Source organism: Podarcis gaigeae (genome assembly GCF_964106915.1).
Source record: "Podarcis gaigeae genome assembly, chromosome: 9".
Classification (NCBI taxonomy): Eukaryota; Metazoa; Chordata; class Lepidosauria; order Squamata; family Lacertidae; genus Podarcis; species Podarcis gaigeae.
The window spans coordinates 43,443,569-43,462,747 of NC_139685.1; the positions used below are offsets into that span (position 1 = coordinate 43,443,569).

The 19,179-nt window shown below is 41.8% G+C and overlaps 1 protein-coding gene across 4 annotated transcripts in view; it reads left to right on the forward strand.

Annotated features, from left to right (window-relative positions):
• The first annotated feature begins 77 nt into the window (after positions 1-77).
• The window catches only part of ANAPC10 (anaphase promoting complex subunit 10), a 117,654-nt gene continuing 98,552 nt past the window's right edge, over positions 78-19,179 (forward strand). For 3 of the 4 annotated variants that reach the window (XM_083756082.1, XM_083756081.1, XM_083756079.1), the window contains exons 1-4: positions 78-211; positions 4,842-4,962; positions 5,503-5,593; positions 7,938-8,058. In XM_083756082.1, coding sequence (XP_083612208.1) covers positions 4,848-4,962; positions 5,503-5,593; positions 7,938-8,058 — 327 coding nt within the window. In that variant the 5' untranslated portion in view covers positions 78-211; positions 4,842-4,847. Of the gene's footprint in view, positions 383-4,841; positions 4,963-5,502; positions 5,594-7,937; positions 8,059-19,179 lie in introns of all 4 variants that reach the window. The other variant, XM_083756080.1, reaches the window with a different exon arrangement.

Sequence of the window (19,179 nt, forward strand, 5' to 3'; positions counted from 1 at the left end):
CCATAGAGATGCGGACTGTGGGCGAGCTACGCGCCGCCGCCGTAGACAAGGGTCAGAGCGCCGGAAGCACAGGGCGAGGCGGCCGCTCTGCGCGTGACGCCATCGCTTAGCGACGGGGTGTCTGTGAAACCGACGGGAGGGGAGGGAGGGGGTTGGCGGAGAAGGGGGCGTGGCCACGGAGCCGCTGGCGGCGGCGCCGGACGCGGGAAGCGTAAGTAGCGCTGCTGTTGCTGGTTCTGTTGAGGCAAAGCCGCGTCCCTCAACAGCATGCTCGCTCTCCTTCGCCTGTAATATATGTGCACTTTTTCCCCACAAGAGGAGGTTCGGCCTCTAATGCTATCAGTTAGGATATTTATCGCGCGCCGTTAAAATTCAGGAGCAGGTAAGGTAGCAGTGGAGACGCCCGTCCTCGCCCACCTGCCGCTCTTCCTTCGCCAATGGAGGGAAACGGGTCCCCTCCCCCCCCCAAAAAAAAACACACACACAGATCCAGCAGCCAGATGTAATGGGAGACAAGAAAGGAGAAAAAAAATGAGTGGAGAAAAAGAGAAAGAAAGGACATGGGATACAGAGATGAAGTGTAGGTGAAGCTGAAGGTAAAGAAGCCCTGGACGGTTAAGTCCAGTCAAAAGCAACTATGGAGTTGCAGTGCTCATCTTGCTTTCAGGCCAAGGGAGCCGGCGTTTGTCCACAGACAGCTTTCTGGGTCACGTGGCCAGCATGACTAAGCCGCTTCTAGCGCAGCGAGACATTGTGATGGAAGCCAGAATGCATGGAAACGCCATTTACCTTCCCGCCACAGCAGGACCTATTTATCTACTCGTGCTGCTATCCTTTCAAACTGCTAGGTTGGCAGAAGCTGGGACGGAGCAATGGGAGCTCATTCCATTGTGTGGATTTGAACTGCCGACCTTCCGATCAGCAGGTGTAGGGGAACGCTTCGAGTCAGGGTGTAGAAAGAGAAACAGAAGGATTTGACCAAGGGAGAAAGTGTCTCTGCTCATGAGCAGACAACCTTTCCTTCACACTCCCTTTCCTGTCTGGGTGTACCCAAGAAGCTAATGTCATTTGCCTTTACCTCAGCCAGGGTCTTGATGTTGCTCTGTTAGTTCATTGAACTGAAGGAAGATGGTAGGCAGAGACTTGACTTGGGTTAGTGAAGCACAGGTGCTGATCTGGGTTATCTGACTTTTCTGGTAAGTTTATTACCGTGCATAAAGGTAAAGGGACCCCTGACCATTAGGTCCAGTCATGGCTGACCCTGGGGTTGCGGTGCTCATCTTGCTTTATTGGCTGAGGCAGCCGGCGTACAGCTTCCGGGTCATGTGGCCAGCATGACTAAGCCGCTTCTGGCAAACCAGAGCAGCGCACGGAAACGCCGTTTATCTTCCCGCCGGAGCCGTACCGATTTATCTACTTGCAGTTTGACGTGTTTTCGAACTGCTAGGTTGGCAGGAGCAGGGACCGAACAATGGGAGCTCACCCTGTTGTGGGGATTCGAACCACCGACCTTCTGATCGGCAAGTCCCAGGCTCTGTGGTTTAACCCACAGCACCACCCCGCGTCCCATTACCGTGCATATGTGCACTCAAAACAATGCACCCTGCAAAGGGCACAACATCTCCTTATGTCTTTTGTTAGAAGGATTGCTTTCTATGTGGCAGCACCTGATTTAATTCATTGGCCATTGGTGCCACTGACATGCTAATGCTTTAAGGAAACTGGCCAGCACAGATGCCAGGTGGATTTAAAAATCGCAGGTTGCTTGTGGAACACTTGCACATGTTCACTTTACTCATGTCCGTTTGGACTATCATGCTTCGGAACTTCACATTCATAGCACATGCATACACATGACACAGCCACCATCACATATGAGGACTGCTCATGTGACAACAGCAAAAACAGCTTGGTAGGCCTGTAAAAGTCTGTTAAAGTAGCGGTGTTACTTGTTTAGAAGAAGATGGAAGGCTGTGCTTTATAGCACCCTAGCACATGTTCCTTGGTACTCTGAGAGGGATGTGAGATAACATCCTATCAAAATATGCCCAACCTCCTAGTTGTCCACTGTGATGGAGTCTCAGGCAGCCTGAGTTGAATCTGATACAGTTGTTTTGCAGACCTCTTCATTGCCTAGCTAGCCACTCAGCCTTCTCTAGCAGCCACTGTTAATGCGATCCAGCTACGATAATAATAACTAAAGAAAGAGGAGGAGGAAGTGGTGGCAGCAGCACCTAGGACTTGCCTTGGCGGCAACTCATCTCCCTCAACTGAAGACTGTTGGGGGAGTAAAGGAGGCAGTAGTCAGATCCTGCAACAGTAGCATACCTGTGAGGAGAACACCTGCTTCTTGCCTTCAGCAATTCGGATGTCAATGACCATGCTTGGTTTTTTAGCCAATATTGGTAGAAATTTTATAGTCCATTAGGATTCATCTATTTGACAACTTATTTTAGTGACCATTATGTCTGATTACTGTGTCATTTTGGCTTCTTTGGAGCATATTGGCACCCAAAATTTGAAATAGGTTCTGGCGTATATAGCTATAATAGTTTCAGGCAAATTAACAATATGAAATGCTGCCAGGCAACAGTTTAGGAAGGGCCAAAAGTGGCTGGTCTCTCAGAAGAACCGATGGAATGGCCATGCTTTCCTTCTCTCCAAAGCACATAGACAGCAAGGCATTGCATTCAGGCAAATGAAAAGGCTGGCAGTAGAGGGATGGAGTGACTTGTCCCATCTAGCATAGAACCAGGTGGACTGCCAGAGAAGGGATGCCCTTTTCTCCTGGCCCAGCTTAAAAATGCAGTGGGTTGCTACAGGAGGGATGGAAATTTTTGTACTTCCTTTGCAGGCCCTCTGTTGGTGGGCTTGTTTACAAGAATGGGTTAGATTATCTAGAGGAAAGATCAGAAATTGCAAAAACTGGTCTTTTATTAATTGCAAAAACAGTCTTAACCACCATGTCCTATATTGTTTGTCTCGCAGAAAAAAGTGTGCCATGATGTCTGACTTCCTGAATATTTGCTCTGTAATTGTGTCTAGGGAAACATTCTTCATTTGTGTTGCATGAAAATTCTGTTTCCCAACCATGAAGGCAGCATGTTATTACAATGGAAAATTGCTTCCTAAGACGCAATTGGTGCATGGTTGCAAACCACAGATTCTTGACATTTTGAAGAATTTGAAAATTGTTTGGAAACCAGATCTGACACACTGGAAATTGTTATTGCTATTAATAAATTTGAAACTATTCCAGTAGCTGTAACTAATACAACTTAAAGGTCTCTTTGAATTTTCCCGTTGTGTAATTATTTTATAATTCATTCCTGATAATGGCTCTTTATGTTTCTATTGTGACTAGATCCGCAAAAAACAATTTACTTCTTTTACTGCTTGTGCTAAACAGATGAAGGACCACAACAAAAAAAGATAGTAGTTTGTGGATATTTTATTCAGAAAAGACTGCCTTCTGGTGTCTGATCTGGGAATTGCTCTTTTCATTACAGTTTAAATATGCATTATTTTTATTATCTTAATTTGATATATTTCAGCTAAATCGGTGATTAATTAAACATGCAAAATAAACGGAAGGAAAAATAAAAAGGAGAGTCAAAAAATGCTGATTCTTTTGATTTGTATTCCAAGGAGTTCAGAATTAGGGCATCTATGATGCTTTCTCACTTTATCCCCACAAGCTTGTGGGATGGAGAGATACTCATGGCCCAAGTTCACACAGCTGAGTTTCATCCTGAGTGGGGATTTCAACCTAGCTGTCCCTGGTCCAAGTCCTAACTGTCCCTTATTCCACATAGGCTTCTGAAAAGGAAAAATGCAATTATACAATTCTTTCAAAGTTGGTTTTCTGAATATATTTGCACAGATTTTGTTCCCACTAGTCCAGATAGCTTAATATGTCTTGTTTCATTTTTTGTACAGTGTTCAGACTAGATATTCTTGCAGCCTCATCCCATTGCATGTTTCTATTGAAGTTAAGTTCAACTTACTCTTCTGTAGGTGTCTGTAGGTTTGCAGCCCTACTGTATAACTGGAAAAAGGGTGGCTAACCTGGGGCCTTCCAGAGCTGCTGGTCTGTTAACTGCTATTAGTCCCAGCCAATGTGACTGGTGGTCAGGGCTGATGGGAGTACAGCAACATATGAAGGGCCAAAGGTTGGCCTCAACTAGACCGTGCATAGTCTGAAATATATCCTTATTAATATGATATACCATTATTATTGCCTTTATATACTGCCCTTCATCAAGAGACCACAGGATGGTTTGCAACATAAAATGCAACTTATCCCTAGACTTTCCCCATACAAAATGTTAAAGGTGAGGATTGTGGTCCTAAATGCTGTAGCGCCTTCTTCAGTATGTTAGGTTTCTCTTTTCCTCTTGCAGCAGCCACTCAGTAGCCTGTATGCAATTCCTTGTTGCCTGTGGCTACCAGGTGAGTGATTATATATATAATCACTGAAGATGACGAGTGAGACCTCGTCGAAACGTCGCCTAGACACCCCAACTTTTACACGGGAAGACACCCGAGGACACCAAAACCTGCATTCCTGTACCCGTGAAAATCTACGAAAGCATATATATATATATATATATATATCCAAGTAAAGTAAAGAGGTTCCATCTGTTGTGCTAGCATCAAGTGCAGGCATATTTAATTAGTTGACTACATATATGCTATTTGCATGTGCCAAAGAGGCTGTCTACACTGCAACCAAAAGTTGCTGTGTTTGTGGCAGACTCTCAAAATATTGTTCTTCCTTCTCCTTTGCCTTGAATCTAGATTATTTTTTTAAACACATTTGTAACTCCTCCTTTTCCTAGTGAAAAATGACCACTGCTAACAAGACACCACCCGGTGCAGATCCAAAGCAACTGGAAAGGACTGGAACTGTTCGAGAAATTGGATCACAAGCTGTTTGGTCACTTTCCTCTTGTAAACCAGGTAAGTGCAAAGTGTGCACATACAAACTATTCATATCTGCTGAATTTCTCAAGTACTACTTAGACAGAGTGATTTTCTGTGTCAATTTAAATTATCTAATGTGTATCTGCCTTTCTACGTTATATGGCCTTTTGCTCTAAGAAAAAAAAATTAGAGGAATTTGGAACTGTACCAATTGTCCAATATTGCTAGTGGAGTTTTCTGGATAACTATGGTGACAGTACTCTATTAGTAGTTTGTTCCCAGTTTGTTCAGAACCATAACAGAGCCTCCCAGATCCTAGGATATATGATATTAGAGTGGAACCTCGGTTTTTGAACGTTTCAGAAGTTGAATGTGCCACGTGGCTTCCGTATTGAGTTTTCCTGTAAGTAAATGCTCCCGGAAGTACCTGCCTCAGTTTTTGAACATTTTGGAAGTTGAACAGTCTTCCGGAACAGATGACATTAAAAAACACGAGATTCCACTGTACTATGATGTTTCTGACATCTCCATCATAGGAGTGCAGTGGTGAAACCCATATGTACTTTTTCACACTAGGATTCGGTGTAGATCAGTTACGAGATGATAATCTAGAAACATACTGGCAGTCTGATGGATCACAGCCTCATTTGGTGAACATTCAATTCAGGTAATGAATATTATATATATTGGATTTTATGCAATCATTATTACTTTCATTGGAAGAAGGCAAAAAATAGAGGCTGCAGAAGAAGTGTGTTATTTTGTTTTATTTATCAGAGCTAATCCCCAAACATGACATGTAGTAAAATGGTCTGAAGTTATAACTTTTGAAACTAGGCCTACTATAGCTTGGCTTCATAATATTATAGTTAGTGGATATTTGGCTTGTTTAAAACTGCCTAAAGGTCAAACATAATGATTGAGGAAATCTGAACGTGTTTCAGGGCCAGTAGTTCTGAATTAGTTTCTATAAGCTCAGAATCCAATGGATTCCCTTTCTCAGTGGCTTTAGTTGTTCTCATATTCCTGCAAGTTTGTCTTGACTTTGAACTCCACCCACCCTTCCATGTGTTGAGACAAGACACACTTTATTGTTCATATGCTTACCTGGAAAGAAAAATCGTTGAGAGGTGCAAGTTACCCATAATGGCACTCCCGTCCCCCATCCTCAGATTATATGCATATAATTAGGCATTTGGCTATTTTTACGGTAATTAATTGTACGCTTTTAAAATTTCTGTCAATGTTTACTGGGATTTTTAATTTTTTTTCTTCTATGTTTTTAGTTGTTGGTTTTTTTGAATCTATAAGCTGACTTGAGTCCCTGTCAGGGGAAAAAACATGGGGTTTAAATAAAAATAAATATAAAAAATTATACAAGGAGAGTTGAGCTTTCTAAGGTGCTGAACATCAGGATAACCAAGGAAGCCAATGATCTCTTAATCAATCAAAACTTTATTAGCAAAGCCAACAGGCCACAGCTATACAAGAATTAAAAATAGAAATAAGGATAAAAGGGGGAAAAGAACAAGCAAAAGGAGGTCCGTCAGATGAACAAGTCTGTCACTCAGATGGTGGCCCTCAATTTCATAGCTCTTTCGATGTACCTCGTGACCTTCTCTGTTATCTGACTATCCGTATCAGATAAGAGGAAATACAGTGTGATGTCTGGTGAACGGCCGGGGTTGGAGAGAATGAGTGGAGTAATAATCTCATTCCTTAGGTCTTTGTAAAGGGGGCAGGATAGGAAGACGTGGGACACTGTTTCCGTGTTACCATCTCCACATGGGCAGAGTCGTTTTTCAAATGGGGTCTTTTGGTAGCGACCTTCGAGTACGGCAGAAGGGAGAACATCCCATCTAGCCAATGTAAAGGCACGTCTGTATTTTGGGATGGTTAATTTAAACAAATATGAAGCTGGAGAGTCAAAATGAGAAGGGGGAAAGTAGGTATACCATGGGCACAGTTTCTTTAAGATAGTCAGGTTGTTTTGCCGTTCAATGTCTTTCAGGCGCTGGCCTATTAGACTCTTTGCTTTAATGAGGCCCATTGATAGTAGGGACTGTGAATGCAGACCGCATGTAAGAAGTTTTTGATGCACAGTTTTGAACCACTTGCTTTTGTGAATGATCTCTTAACTGCAGAGCTGTCTGCATACTTCCATGTCTGCTGTGTGCCTAACCCAAAGTGTTCTGAATGACCTTGAAGGTCTTGGAGCACATTGGCCTAAACATGCCATTCCATACACTGGTGCTGATAACCTTGCAGCGCAATTGTGACCGTGTCTACGCAGAAGAAAGTCCTTTTAAATTCAGTGGGGCTTACTCTTCCAGTGAGGAAGACCCTTTTGGTGCCTTCCTCCTGTCAGCACAGCCATATTGAAGGCATACGAGAGCTGGCCCTTGAACGAGTCTCTTTAGAAGTATATTATAAAATAACGGACATTGTTCTTGGTTTGAAACAATTCATTTCTGTCAGCTGTCTTTTGTGTTAGGGATTTTCACCCACCATTCAAGCATGTTCCCAAAGTGGCTTGTAATGTTTCAGAATAAAATAATTAAGATAGACAATGATAAGTGTTGAACTTTCCATACTAAGTAAATATATACTGTATAGGACTGTCTGAGTCCTTAAGTCCCACATTGATCAGTGAGATCCTCTGAAGGAGTGTTATTAGTTTCCCCCCTTTTTGCAGAGGCTGAAATGGCCTCTACTTTAGTGTTGCCAGACTGATGCTATGGAACACCCATCCACCAGAGATTTGGTAGGCAGCTCTTGAAGACCTTTCTATGCCAGTGAGCCTTTGCAGCTGTTTAATTAGCCAGTCACTAACAATGATCTGTATTTTTTAACAGTGTTTTATGTCTTGTTGTTCAACACTGTCCTGGTTGCTTATGAAACAGCAGTATAAAAATACGTTTATAAATAAATAAATAGCACATACACATATATTGGATAATTCTTAACAGGGCTTCAGTTTTGCCATTTTTAATTATTATTTTTACTTACAGGAGGAAAACAACAGTGAAAACGCTGTGTATTTATGCAGATTATAAATCAGATGAAAGCTACACTCCAAGTAAGATCTCTGTCAGGGTAGGAAACAACTTCCACAATCTACAGGAAATCCGGGTAGGTGTGCTTTACTCCTTAAAACATTTTGTCAGACCAGTTATTTTCAGTCAGAGAATACATTGTCTATGGCAGTGTTTCCCAACCTTGTGCCTCCAGCTGTTTTTGAACTACAACTCCCATCATCCCTGACTAGCAAGACCAGTGGCAAGGGATGATGGGAATTGTAGTCCAAAAACAGCTGGAGGCACAAGGTTGGGAAACACTGGTCTATGGTGCTTGATTTTTCTTTTAACATGACATTCAGTAAAAGCTTTCCAGAAACAAGGTAAAAAACGTTGAAACAAGGTAAAAAGGCTACATATCAAATAAAACTAAGCAGTGTACGAAACAGAGTTAAAAAGTTAAAGAATTAGAATCTAGGAAAGAAAGATACATTATTTAGAGGTATTTAAAAGCCACTGCTGTCTCCATCTCACGAATTAGCTGAGGGAGGTTCTATCATTGAGAAGACCCACTTGAAGAGACAGTGGGGCAACTTCTCATTTTGTATTCAGTTTAAAGTTAACACAAATTGCCAGAGTAGAAAGAAATAGCATTAACTAGGGTTTAGAGCAGGCTTCACCAACCTGGTGCCTTCTAGCAGTTTTGGACTACAAATCCCACCAGCCCCAACCAGCACAGATGGTACCAGCTTTACCAAGTTTGGTTTAGGACACACAAATGTGTGGGAATGTGCCTGCCTTTCCATCTTATGCAAATTCATCCCTCCACTCCACCTGCATTACAGCATTATGTATAATTATCCCCGAAGTCGAATAATGTAAGGTAGGTCAGCTTTCCCCAACTTTGTGCCCTCCAGCTACAACTTCCATAAGCGCTGAGTTCCAAATTGCACTGAGTTGGTCACAACTGTCTCATCTAAAGAAGCATCACAGTTGCATCCTGGGAATTTCACCGTATTTTTCGCTTTATAGGGCGCACCGGACCATAGGGCGCACCTAGGTTTTGGGGGGGAAATAAAGGGGGGGAAATTATTCCCCCCCCCAGCCCCAAAGAGCAAAGAAGCCAAGACAGCCATGAAGCCTGCATTCGCTCCATAGGACACACACACATTTCCCCTTCATTTTTGGAGGGGGAAAAGTGCATCCTATAGAGCGAAAAATACGGTAATTTAATCTCTGGGTCAAGAAAGGAAACAAAACAACCTTTTCTTAAAAAAGTAGAATTTGCTGCTTTAAATGAACATTCAACAAGTTCACCCGTTGGTGATTTGTGTGTGTGTGTGTGATTGCTTCTGCTGTCTGCAAAAAGATTACATATTCGGGAGGCATTACTATCCTTCTGAATGTATTTGCCCTCAGCGACAAGGACACTGGTTGGTTCTGTAGTGTTAGGCCATCCTGATTTAAGAAGTGATTCCTAGTTGGCTGGGAGCAGCCGCTTGCCTGATCCAGAAAGAATTGCCCTCACTCTGAATAGCTTTGCTTGCATTTAATGATACAGTCATGTAGTGAAATCTGTTGGGCTATGTGGGATTGTGATGTCATCCTGTTCACTGTGTGATCCCATATTGGCTAGGAGAGCTCCTGTTACAAATACAGTGGTGCCTCGCAAGACGAAATTAATTCATTCCGCGAATTTTTTCGTCTAGCGAATTTTTCGTCTTGCGAAGCACGAAATCCCATAGGAATGCATTGAAAATCAATTAATGCGTTCCTATGGTCAAAAAAAGTCCAAACAGAGCCAAATTTGGTACAACAAGTGTTTATTAAGTGCTCTTTAAAGTCACACATACTGTAAAGAGCATTTCAAAATTCAAACCCAGAATTTTTTTTAAAAAACAGCAGAGTGGCCCAATGGTCACAGAAAATCATAAAAATGCAGGAAAAAACACAAGCTTCCAGATTCTTGCAAACCCCTCCCCAACACCAAGTCCTTGAATTCCAAACACCCCAACCCAAAATCCAAAACCCCCAAAAAAAGTTTTAAAAGCTTAACTTACCAAATGGCAGCAGAAGAAGTTTTGGAAAAGCTTCAAAAATCACCAGAGTCTTTAAAAACCTCAAAAAAGGCTACTATGTACACTGCGTTCTATGAGTTGCTCCTCGAAGTCAAGTCGCAACTGTATTAACAGTGTTAAGAAAAAGGAAACAAACTTGCAAGACGTTTTCGTCTTGCGAAGCAAGCCCATAGGGAAATTCGTCTTGCGAAGCAGCTCATAAAACGGAAAACCCTTTAGTCTAGCGAGTTTTCCGTATTGCGAGGCATTCGTCTTGCGGGGCACCACTGTACAAGGAGAAAAAACCAGTGATTGGAATCATGGGGGTGGGGTGGTACGGAAAGGGTGGCATATAAGGGAAATAGCAGAGAACAGGATTGGGCAGAGGGGACTCACAATTACTGTGGTGTTTTCTTTCTCCGGGGAGGCGAAGGTTTCTGTTGCACCTCCAAAAGCGTTACTTCCAACATGAAAGCGTTACTTCCAACATGAAATTAAAAATCCTCCTTCTTATCTGTACTTCCTTTTTTACATTTAGTGTCCACTAGATGTCATTGTTGGCTTTAAATACTAGCTATTGGAGTCATGCTCCACCACCCTCTCTACTCCTAGTAAACGATTATACTTCTATAATGATATGTAGTTCTTCGTGCATCCTTGGTAATTTTCAGGGGCTCGGCGGGAAACTTGAAAGCTTCTGCTCTTCAGGCCACCCTTGATGTGTGTGTGAGAGAGTTTTGAAAATATGCTTTCAGTGGACAATTTTAGGTTTTCATAGACACAAATTATAAACCAGGATGCCTTTCTCAACTTTGCCAAGCTATTCTGGAGTATTATTCTCCCCACCCCCCACAACCTTCAAATGCTTGTTTCCTTTTTGTAGTTTGATAGTTGTTGTTTTAATTCATGGGGCAACAGTGATCTATAAAAAAAGTGGTTTTGTCTTATTACATTATTCAACACCCCCAAACAGAAAACATGTCACAAGTCATTTTACTTTCCTTATTGCTCCTTACGGCCTGTGATTTAACAAGAAATTAATAAGAATATGTGTCTTTAGTCTGTTAAGCACTAACACGTCTGAAATCCTGATGATTCTGTAAATTGTTACTGTCGGTGCTTTGTTGCGTGGTTCCCAAGTTTCTTGTTGGCATCTGTCTGTTGTGGGAGAAAATGGAGCAGTGCGTCTTTGGGGTGAAGTCAGTCTGTTGGGAGAGTTACAGCACCTGCTGTGGCTGTAGAGACTGATACAGAAGAGACATGTTTTGTTGCAGCTGAAGGCATCCGGTTATGCTGCTACAGATGCACCGTGGCTTTCCTTCTCTCTGTGCTCCTTCCAGCAGTCATACCACCTCTGGTCATGGCTGTGCATACACAACCTGACTGACTGTGGAGTGATGTCACTTTGGAGTGATGTTGCTACATATTGGTTTCTACATGTTTATAGAAAGTTTGGAGAAATAGAATTCATTTAAATTCTACAACCCAATTCTGTACATATTTATTGAGAAGCTTTGGCTTTCTCTCAGATAAATGTGCATAGGAGAACTTTAGTTCTCTGTGTGCATGTTTAAAAGGTCAATACATCTTTTTGATTTCCCCCCCTAAGGCAGGTAATTAAAGAAGGCTATCGGTGTTTTTGGACATAACACTACCCCATGATTTATATGAGCAAACGTCAGCAGGCCTTTGGCTCGCATACTCTTCTCTCTCCTTGTTCATCTAGTGTAGCCATGATGAAGAGAGATGAGGCTTTTAGTATTGTCTGAATGCAGGCAAACGCTAGTTGATCTGAACAAATTTAAGTTGTAACAAGCCAGCTTCATAAATTATGGCTTGAAGTTAACTGGTTTCAACTAACCATGGTTAAAATTAACCACAATTTTTCTGAATTCAGATGACTTAACAAGCCGTGGTCAACCTATAAGCGGATGCTAAAGTTTCTGAACTTGCACCCATTTGGGGGGGGGGCAGCAGAGTTTGTGAGCCCAAGATTTGTTGCTTCATGTTATCAGTACAGTATGCAAAACCTGAATCAACCCAATGTAATTTTAAGTTATTTTAAGCAACGTCAGTTATTCTCTTGTTTTGAGGCTGATTAACTGGGTGGAAAATCCAACTAAATAATTTTTAATATTTTTCCATGGATGCTTGCCCAGCTCATGGTGTATAATGAAAATCCCATGATGTTGTCCTGTATTTCCTCTCTGTTTTCGACTGTTATAAAACAATGCCTTCTTAGTGTTAGCTGAGATTTTGTACCTGATATGAAGTGTGTGTTTACCTTTCCTGGAGTAGCTACTCTAATCTGGAAAACATTTAAACTTGGGAACCAAAATATGTATATTACTGTCCTTTGAATGGTTTCAATCTCTGGAAACTGCATTTGAACTATATTTTTTCAACTTTTTGAGATTGTATCCGTGAATCTGTCAGCATTTGGGAAGAAACAGTAATTTGGCATATGGGTCAGCTTCACTATAAATTATTTTTTCAACCTGCCATCCTGTGGTAGCATTAGCACTGGAGACCTTTATCAGTGTTCTTAGAGGGTTTGTTAATCCTGGGTCTAGCAACATGTTTATTTTTCTCAGGTTTTTCTCTGTAAAATTCACCTAAATGAATGCATGAGAACTGTTCATAGTGGGACCTTGTGGTGAAGAGCAGGTAAAAATCTAAGAAATAACAACTATAGTATTAGCTAGGGTTCTGCTAAATAACTAGATAAGAGATCCCCCATGCAATATCACCAGCTGCTTTTTAAAATTCCTCATGAGGTTCAAAAACAGTTGGTTGTACAGGAAAGCTGCAAGAAACCCAATAAAAAAGCCTCATAGAATCATAGAGTTGGAAGAGACCACAAGGGCCATCGAGTCCAACCCCCTGCCAAGCAGGAAACACCATCAGAGCACTCCTGACATATGGTTGTCAAGCCTCTGCTTAAAGACCTCCAAAGAAGGAGACTCCACCACACTCCTTGGCAGCAAATTCCAGTGTCGAACAGCTCTTACTGTCAGGAAGTTCTTCCTAATGTTTAGGTGGAATCTTCTTTCTTGTAGTTTGGATCCATTGCTCCGTGTCCGCTTCTCTGGAGCAGCAGAAAACACCCTTTCTCCCTCCTCTATGTGACATTCTTTTATATATTTGAACATGGCTATCATATCACCCCTTAACCTCCTCTTCTCCAGGCTAAACATGCCCAGCTCCCTTAGCCGTTCCTCATAAGGCATCGTTTCCAGGCCTTTGACCATTTTGGTTGCCCTCCTCTGGACACGTTCCAGTTTGTCAGTGTCCTTCTTGAACTGTGGTGCCCAGAACTGGACACAGTACTCCAGGTGAGGTCTGACCAGAGCAGAATACAGTGGCATTAGTATATGAAACTACGTAGTTATCTGGCTGATGGGGTCCTGGCCATGCAATTGCGTAAAAACAAACATTGCCAAGGCTAGGTCCAAAAATGGTTAAAAAAGCAAATAAGGAAGAAGAAGAAAAAAAACACCTCCCTATCCTTCCTATTATATATAATTAGCAAAACATTTTACCATTGTGGCAAATGGCATTTAGAAGGTTCTGAACACGGCAAATATCTCCAGTAAAGGCAAGTGGCTTATCAGCATAGCCCTTGTACTAACCTCCCTCTTTCTAGGGAAACAACCTACAGTGTGGCAGCGTTAATGTGTGAACATGAAGTCACGATTTAGCGCTAGTTGGACAAGCCTCCACAAACATGAGCAAAGCCTTGGGCTTTTCCTATGTGGCCAGGAGGAGGACTTGAGCAGAGTTTCATTTTCCCTTTTAAGCAGTAGTGGTCAGTGGGGGTGGGGTGCGCCACTCACTTGGTTTCCAGTTGGTCATGTTACAGGCAGGTAAAGGGTGGGTAGAGAAACTGGCACAATGGAAACACACTGGCAGTAGAACTGGATTAGCTCTGCTGTTGCGTTTAGCCCTTGCCACCCCTCTGCCTCCTAATAAGCAGCAGCAGCTCAACCAGGCAGAGGTCAGGGGAGCAGCAGTGCCACACCATGCCATACTTTATAAAGAAATATTGGCATAGTGTTATGTCTGAAACAAAAATCTAGGTTTAATCTAGGTTTAAAGCGAAGTGTGGTCAGTTTTCAAACAAGTCAATTTCAAGCCACCAGTTATGAAGCTGGTTGCTTTATTGACCATTGTTTTAAACCAAGATCCCTGGTTCATCCTGGTTCATATGTAACACTAATCTGAGATTTGTTGAAAGCAAAACTAAATTCTGCTGAAGTTCTCATCCTGCTGCATAGCAAGAGCAGAGGATGGAGCATATAAGCCCAGTGCTTTACTTAGGTTTGTGGAGGCCTTGCCAAGTAGCCCTGAACCATAGTTTGGTGTTGCCTGTGAACTGGGCCTGTGTGTAAACTGTGGATAGACCCAACAATTCAGGCTGAAAGATCTATCATAAATACATTGTATGGACTGGGTTAAAGCAAACAACCATACGGCAGGCTGGGCTACAGCCCATTTATTCTGCCTCTGTCTCCATATATCTTCTTACCATGTCATTGGTGCATAGAAGTTGGATTCTTTATAAGGCATGCCAATTTAATTTTAAAGTCATGAAATGTTGGGATTCAGTGGGGCTTCTTCCCGTTTTATTTATATAGATTTATAGCCCAGACCATAATAAAGGCTCACATAGCTAACATTAGTTTAGCAGTCTGTATACGTGTATATATGAAGCCATATACCTAAAAGAGCCCGCAAAAGCAAATTGATCACTTAATTGGGCAGGGTGGGTTACTCTGCCCCTCCTGAGTGATATGCTCTCTTGTGAGGATCCAAAACACATAGATATTTCTCATATTTTGCAGCATTCTGCAAAATTTCCTTAGTTAAGTACTGATGTTTCATCAGCAACTGGGAGGCAACTCCACATTTTCTTCTTCTGATCCCCTGGTCTACTCAGTCATGGCCTTGCCCTCTACCAGTACATTATTCCAAATAACTAAGCTATGCCTTTAAAACTGGACCAGCTAGTATATGGTAGTGTTAAAGGACAAGGAGAACTTAAGAGGAGCTTGCTGGAGCCGCCATAGCCCCTCTGTTCTCGCAGTGGTCAATCAGCACGGGAAGTCCAAAAGCAGGACCTGTTTGCTCAAGCAGGTGGCTGGATATTTATTTATTTATTTATTTATTTGAGGTATTTATAACCTTCTGTTGACCTGAAGATATCTAGGCGGGTTACAATAATTCAATAGACTCACAATAAAACATCACTGAAGCTAAGAAAACAGATCTCAGTTTACCATCAGTAACATCAAAAAATAGAAATAGCACCATGGTATGCTTTCCCCAGCCTTGGAAGATGTGATAGCCAGAAGGACATGTTGCTACCCTATTTATCACCCTGGAATATTTGCTGCTTCATAAGCAGATGAGCAGCTTCTCTAAACTGGATGGCAGCTGTTAGTCAATGATCACACAATGAGGACTTTTCCATGTGTATAGACTATTGTTTTATTGCATTATAATTTGTGAATAATTTTAATGCTGCCTGTTTGTTGAGTGACAAGTGTCTATTTGGACACTTGATTCTTCCGCTGCCAGCAACCCAAGCCAGCATGGCCATTTGTCAGGGATGATGGAGGTTGTAGTCCATAACATCTTCAGGGCAGCAGGTTGGGGAAGGCTGCTTTCAATCATGGCTACATTCCCAGGGGTGGGGGGAGCACTGTGGAATACATGATTCCTGTAAAAATGAAAGTGTACATACATGATGCATATGGATGGTTCCAAAGAACAGCAACTAATTAAATGTGCCCAGGTGGCTTTTGACATCTACTTTTATAATAACAACATTGCTACTCCCTTCTCCATGTTAAATAACAAGCTGATTTGGAAAGTTGTTACTATTATTCATTTATTTATTTAAGTTATATACCTCCCTTTAGCCAAAGATCACAGGGTGGTTTACAGCATAAAAGTACAAAATGAAAACACATAATGTCTATCATAACAGCAGAAGCAGCAGCAACAGCAATAACCATAACAACAACAAAAACCAATAATCCTCTCCTTGCAACACACACATTTAAAAGGGTCCAGGTCAGTTCATATGGGGAGAGGCAGTCCTTGAGGTACTGTGGTCCTGAGCCATTTAAGCTTTATAGGTCAAATCCAGCATCCAAATTCTGCACCAGCTGAAGTTTCCAAATTGTCTTCAGAGGCAGCACCTCAAATAACGTTTCACAGCCCCATGTATAACTCATTGCAGAAATCTAATCTAGAGGTTACGAGAGCATTGACAAAAGAAGTTAAGCTATCCCTGTCTAGATGCGACAGCAATGGATCCAGGAGTACACCCAAGCTACGTACCCGCTCCTTCAGAGTGTGTGATCAGGAGCAGGTGACCTTCCATCCATCCTGTCTAGGGAACCTCCCACTAAGCGTGCCTCAGTTTGCCTCTCCCCATTTGAAACAACCCGGATCCTGTGATCATCATCTGATGCTCTTCTTCATGTGCCTCCTCCATGAGCAGTCCGGAGGGTGGCAACATGAGAGCTGGCGTTTTCTGCAGTGGCTCCCTGTTTATAGAATGCTCTCCCCAGACAGCCTCACTTGACACCTTCACTACATACATAGCTTTAGGCTTCAGGAGAAAACATTTCTCTATAACCAAGCCTTTGGCTGATTGAAATGTGTTTGTGGGAGGGGTGTTATTGTTTTGTTTGTTTTTTATTATGTATTTTGTGTTCTCATTTTGTATTTTTATGTTGTGAACCGCCCTGTGATCTTTGGATGAAGGGCAGTATACAAATTTAATAAATAATAATAATAACGAATAATCAGTCTTCTCTGGATTGTTGGCTCTCATCCAGTTCACTACCGAGGCGAGACTGCAGTCCAGCACATCCACTGCCACACCTGCAGATGTAAAGAAGTAGCAGAGCTGTGTGTCATCAGCATTATTGAAAACATACTCCAAAGCTCCAGATAACCCCACTGAGGAGTTTTATGTAGATGTTAACCAGCATTGGGGATAAAATGGAACCCTGAGGAACCCCACATTGAAGGCTCCACAGGGCCAAAAGAGCACTCCCCAAGCATCACCCTCTGGAAATGACCATCCAAGCAGGACTGGAACCACTGTAAAGCAGTGCCACCCACCACTAACTTGGACAGCTGCTCCAGAAGGATGCCATGGACAATGCTATTGATAGCCACTGACAGGTTGAGAAGAATTAACAGGAACACATTTCCTCTGTCTGTCTCCCGACAGAGGTCATCATCATACAGGGCAACCAAAGTAGTTTCTGTGCCAATATAGCCCCAAATCACATCGTTGCAATCCTGATGGTTTACAATGTAAAATTCCCAAGCTTAATAATGGATTGGACTTTTTTAGGTGTACATGAGAGGTCCTTTATGGTTCATGTTCATAGTCTACAAAACAAAAGAAATACAGGCAACTCTCCAGTTACATGGGGATTATGTTCCGAGGCACCACATGCTTACGTTAAATCGCATATAATTGGAACACCCTTTTGGAAAAGCCTGCAAACACCTTGTTCTGCCCCACCATGTTCCATTCCCTTTTGTGACTTTGGGGTCACTTCCAGGTTCAGCGTGGTGCGAGCTCATTGCTAGTTCTTGTGGTTAGAATTATTAGCAATATCTCTGGACAGCCTCCAATCTATAAGGGGAGCTGCATTTTGTTGTGGGTTCTGGATGTGGTCCACCAAACAATCTGCTAAGCTATTGGGCAGAATGGCCAATAGGTTGCTGGACTAACTGACCCTGTCACTATATAATAGAAACACTTGCAAACAAAATTTCCCCTGCGAACAAAATTCTAAGTGAAGAAATTCCATAAGAAATTGGAATATCCTCTAAGAACCTTGGAATGCTATGATTCAGTCATTGGAGAGGGTTGGAAAATCATGTACTGAATGTGAGCATGCTAAATATTTCAATGAGTTTTGCTGTTTTGATAGGCATGTGTGTGTTAAAAAAAAATCTAAAAAACTTGGTTATTTCACTTAGAGCTGGATTTCCAAGCAGTTGTTAAATTAGCTAGTATACATACTTCTCCATGTCTCCATTTGTCTATTTTCCTTGCTTTTGTTGTAAACTCCTATTTTTCTGATGAAAAGGCAAGAATGTTTGGCTTGCAACCACACTGTGTTGTAATGAGGGTGGAGTATGTTTGTCATTCTGTAGTGATGTCTGATTTTTGCATTAGTGAGCCAATATACAGAACAGTACATCTGGATATTCAAGAGCATGTTCCTGTGAATCTATCAGCATTGTGTCCTGGTAGAAAGCAACTGCAGCAAATGGACTGCTCCTGTTTTTAAAACATAAAATGTCATTGTGGTCCATCTTTTAAATCTGTTACAGCAGTGATGAGAAGATTTTATTTAAACTATAAAAAATGGGGGATGGGGAAAAGCATAATGCATTATTTCCTCTGAGAAAGAAGTACTCAAAAATACAGTCTCCAGTACATAATTTTGTCTCCTTAAATGATGTGAAATGTCACATGGAAAGAAACTGCTTTGGTTTGGAAAAGAACAGCAGGAGACAACTATTTTTAAATAAAATATAGCTGTAAAAATAAGTTCCGAGAACCTCAAAAGATGACATGCTTGGATTCATTATAAGCCACAGGGAGATGATTGTCTTCTTTTAAAAAGCAATGATCAAAATTGCACCTGATATCTAAAATGATAGTTTAGTTGACTGGAAAGCTAGCTTACAGATGGTGGCTCTTTTTTTAAAAAAAAAAAGTCCCTTAGATTTGTAATGAGGGGGAAATGATGGTATGTTTCACCTAAAGTAAGAGAGACAATATGTAATAAGGGATTTTGTGGTTTTACAGCTCAGTGCATGTGTTTGAAAGCTGTTCTCTCAGCATCGTGGGTGGCAGGTTATGCTACCATATAATGTATTGTAGTTGGCTCTCCACACTTGTCAGGGTTAGCGTTCAACCATTCGGAAAATTTTCCCATTGTTCTAGCATGTGAACCAAGACTAGCGTTGAATTCCCAATAACTTGACGGGGAAGGGGGGGTGGAAGTAGTTTAATTAGAAAGCTTGAAATGTGATTACTTTTCTTACTGTCTTCATGTATTTTATATAATTCAAATCCTCAATCTGTGAACACAATCTGTTTACAGTTACACTTGCTCAGCTTTGCAACAGCA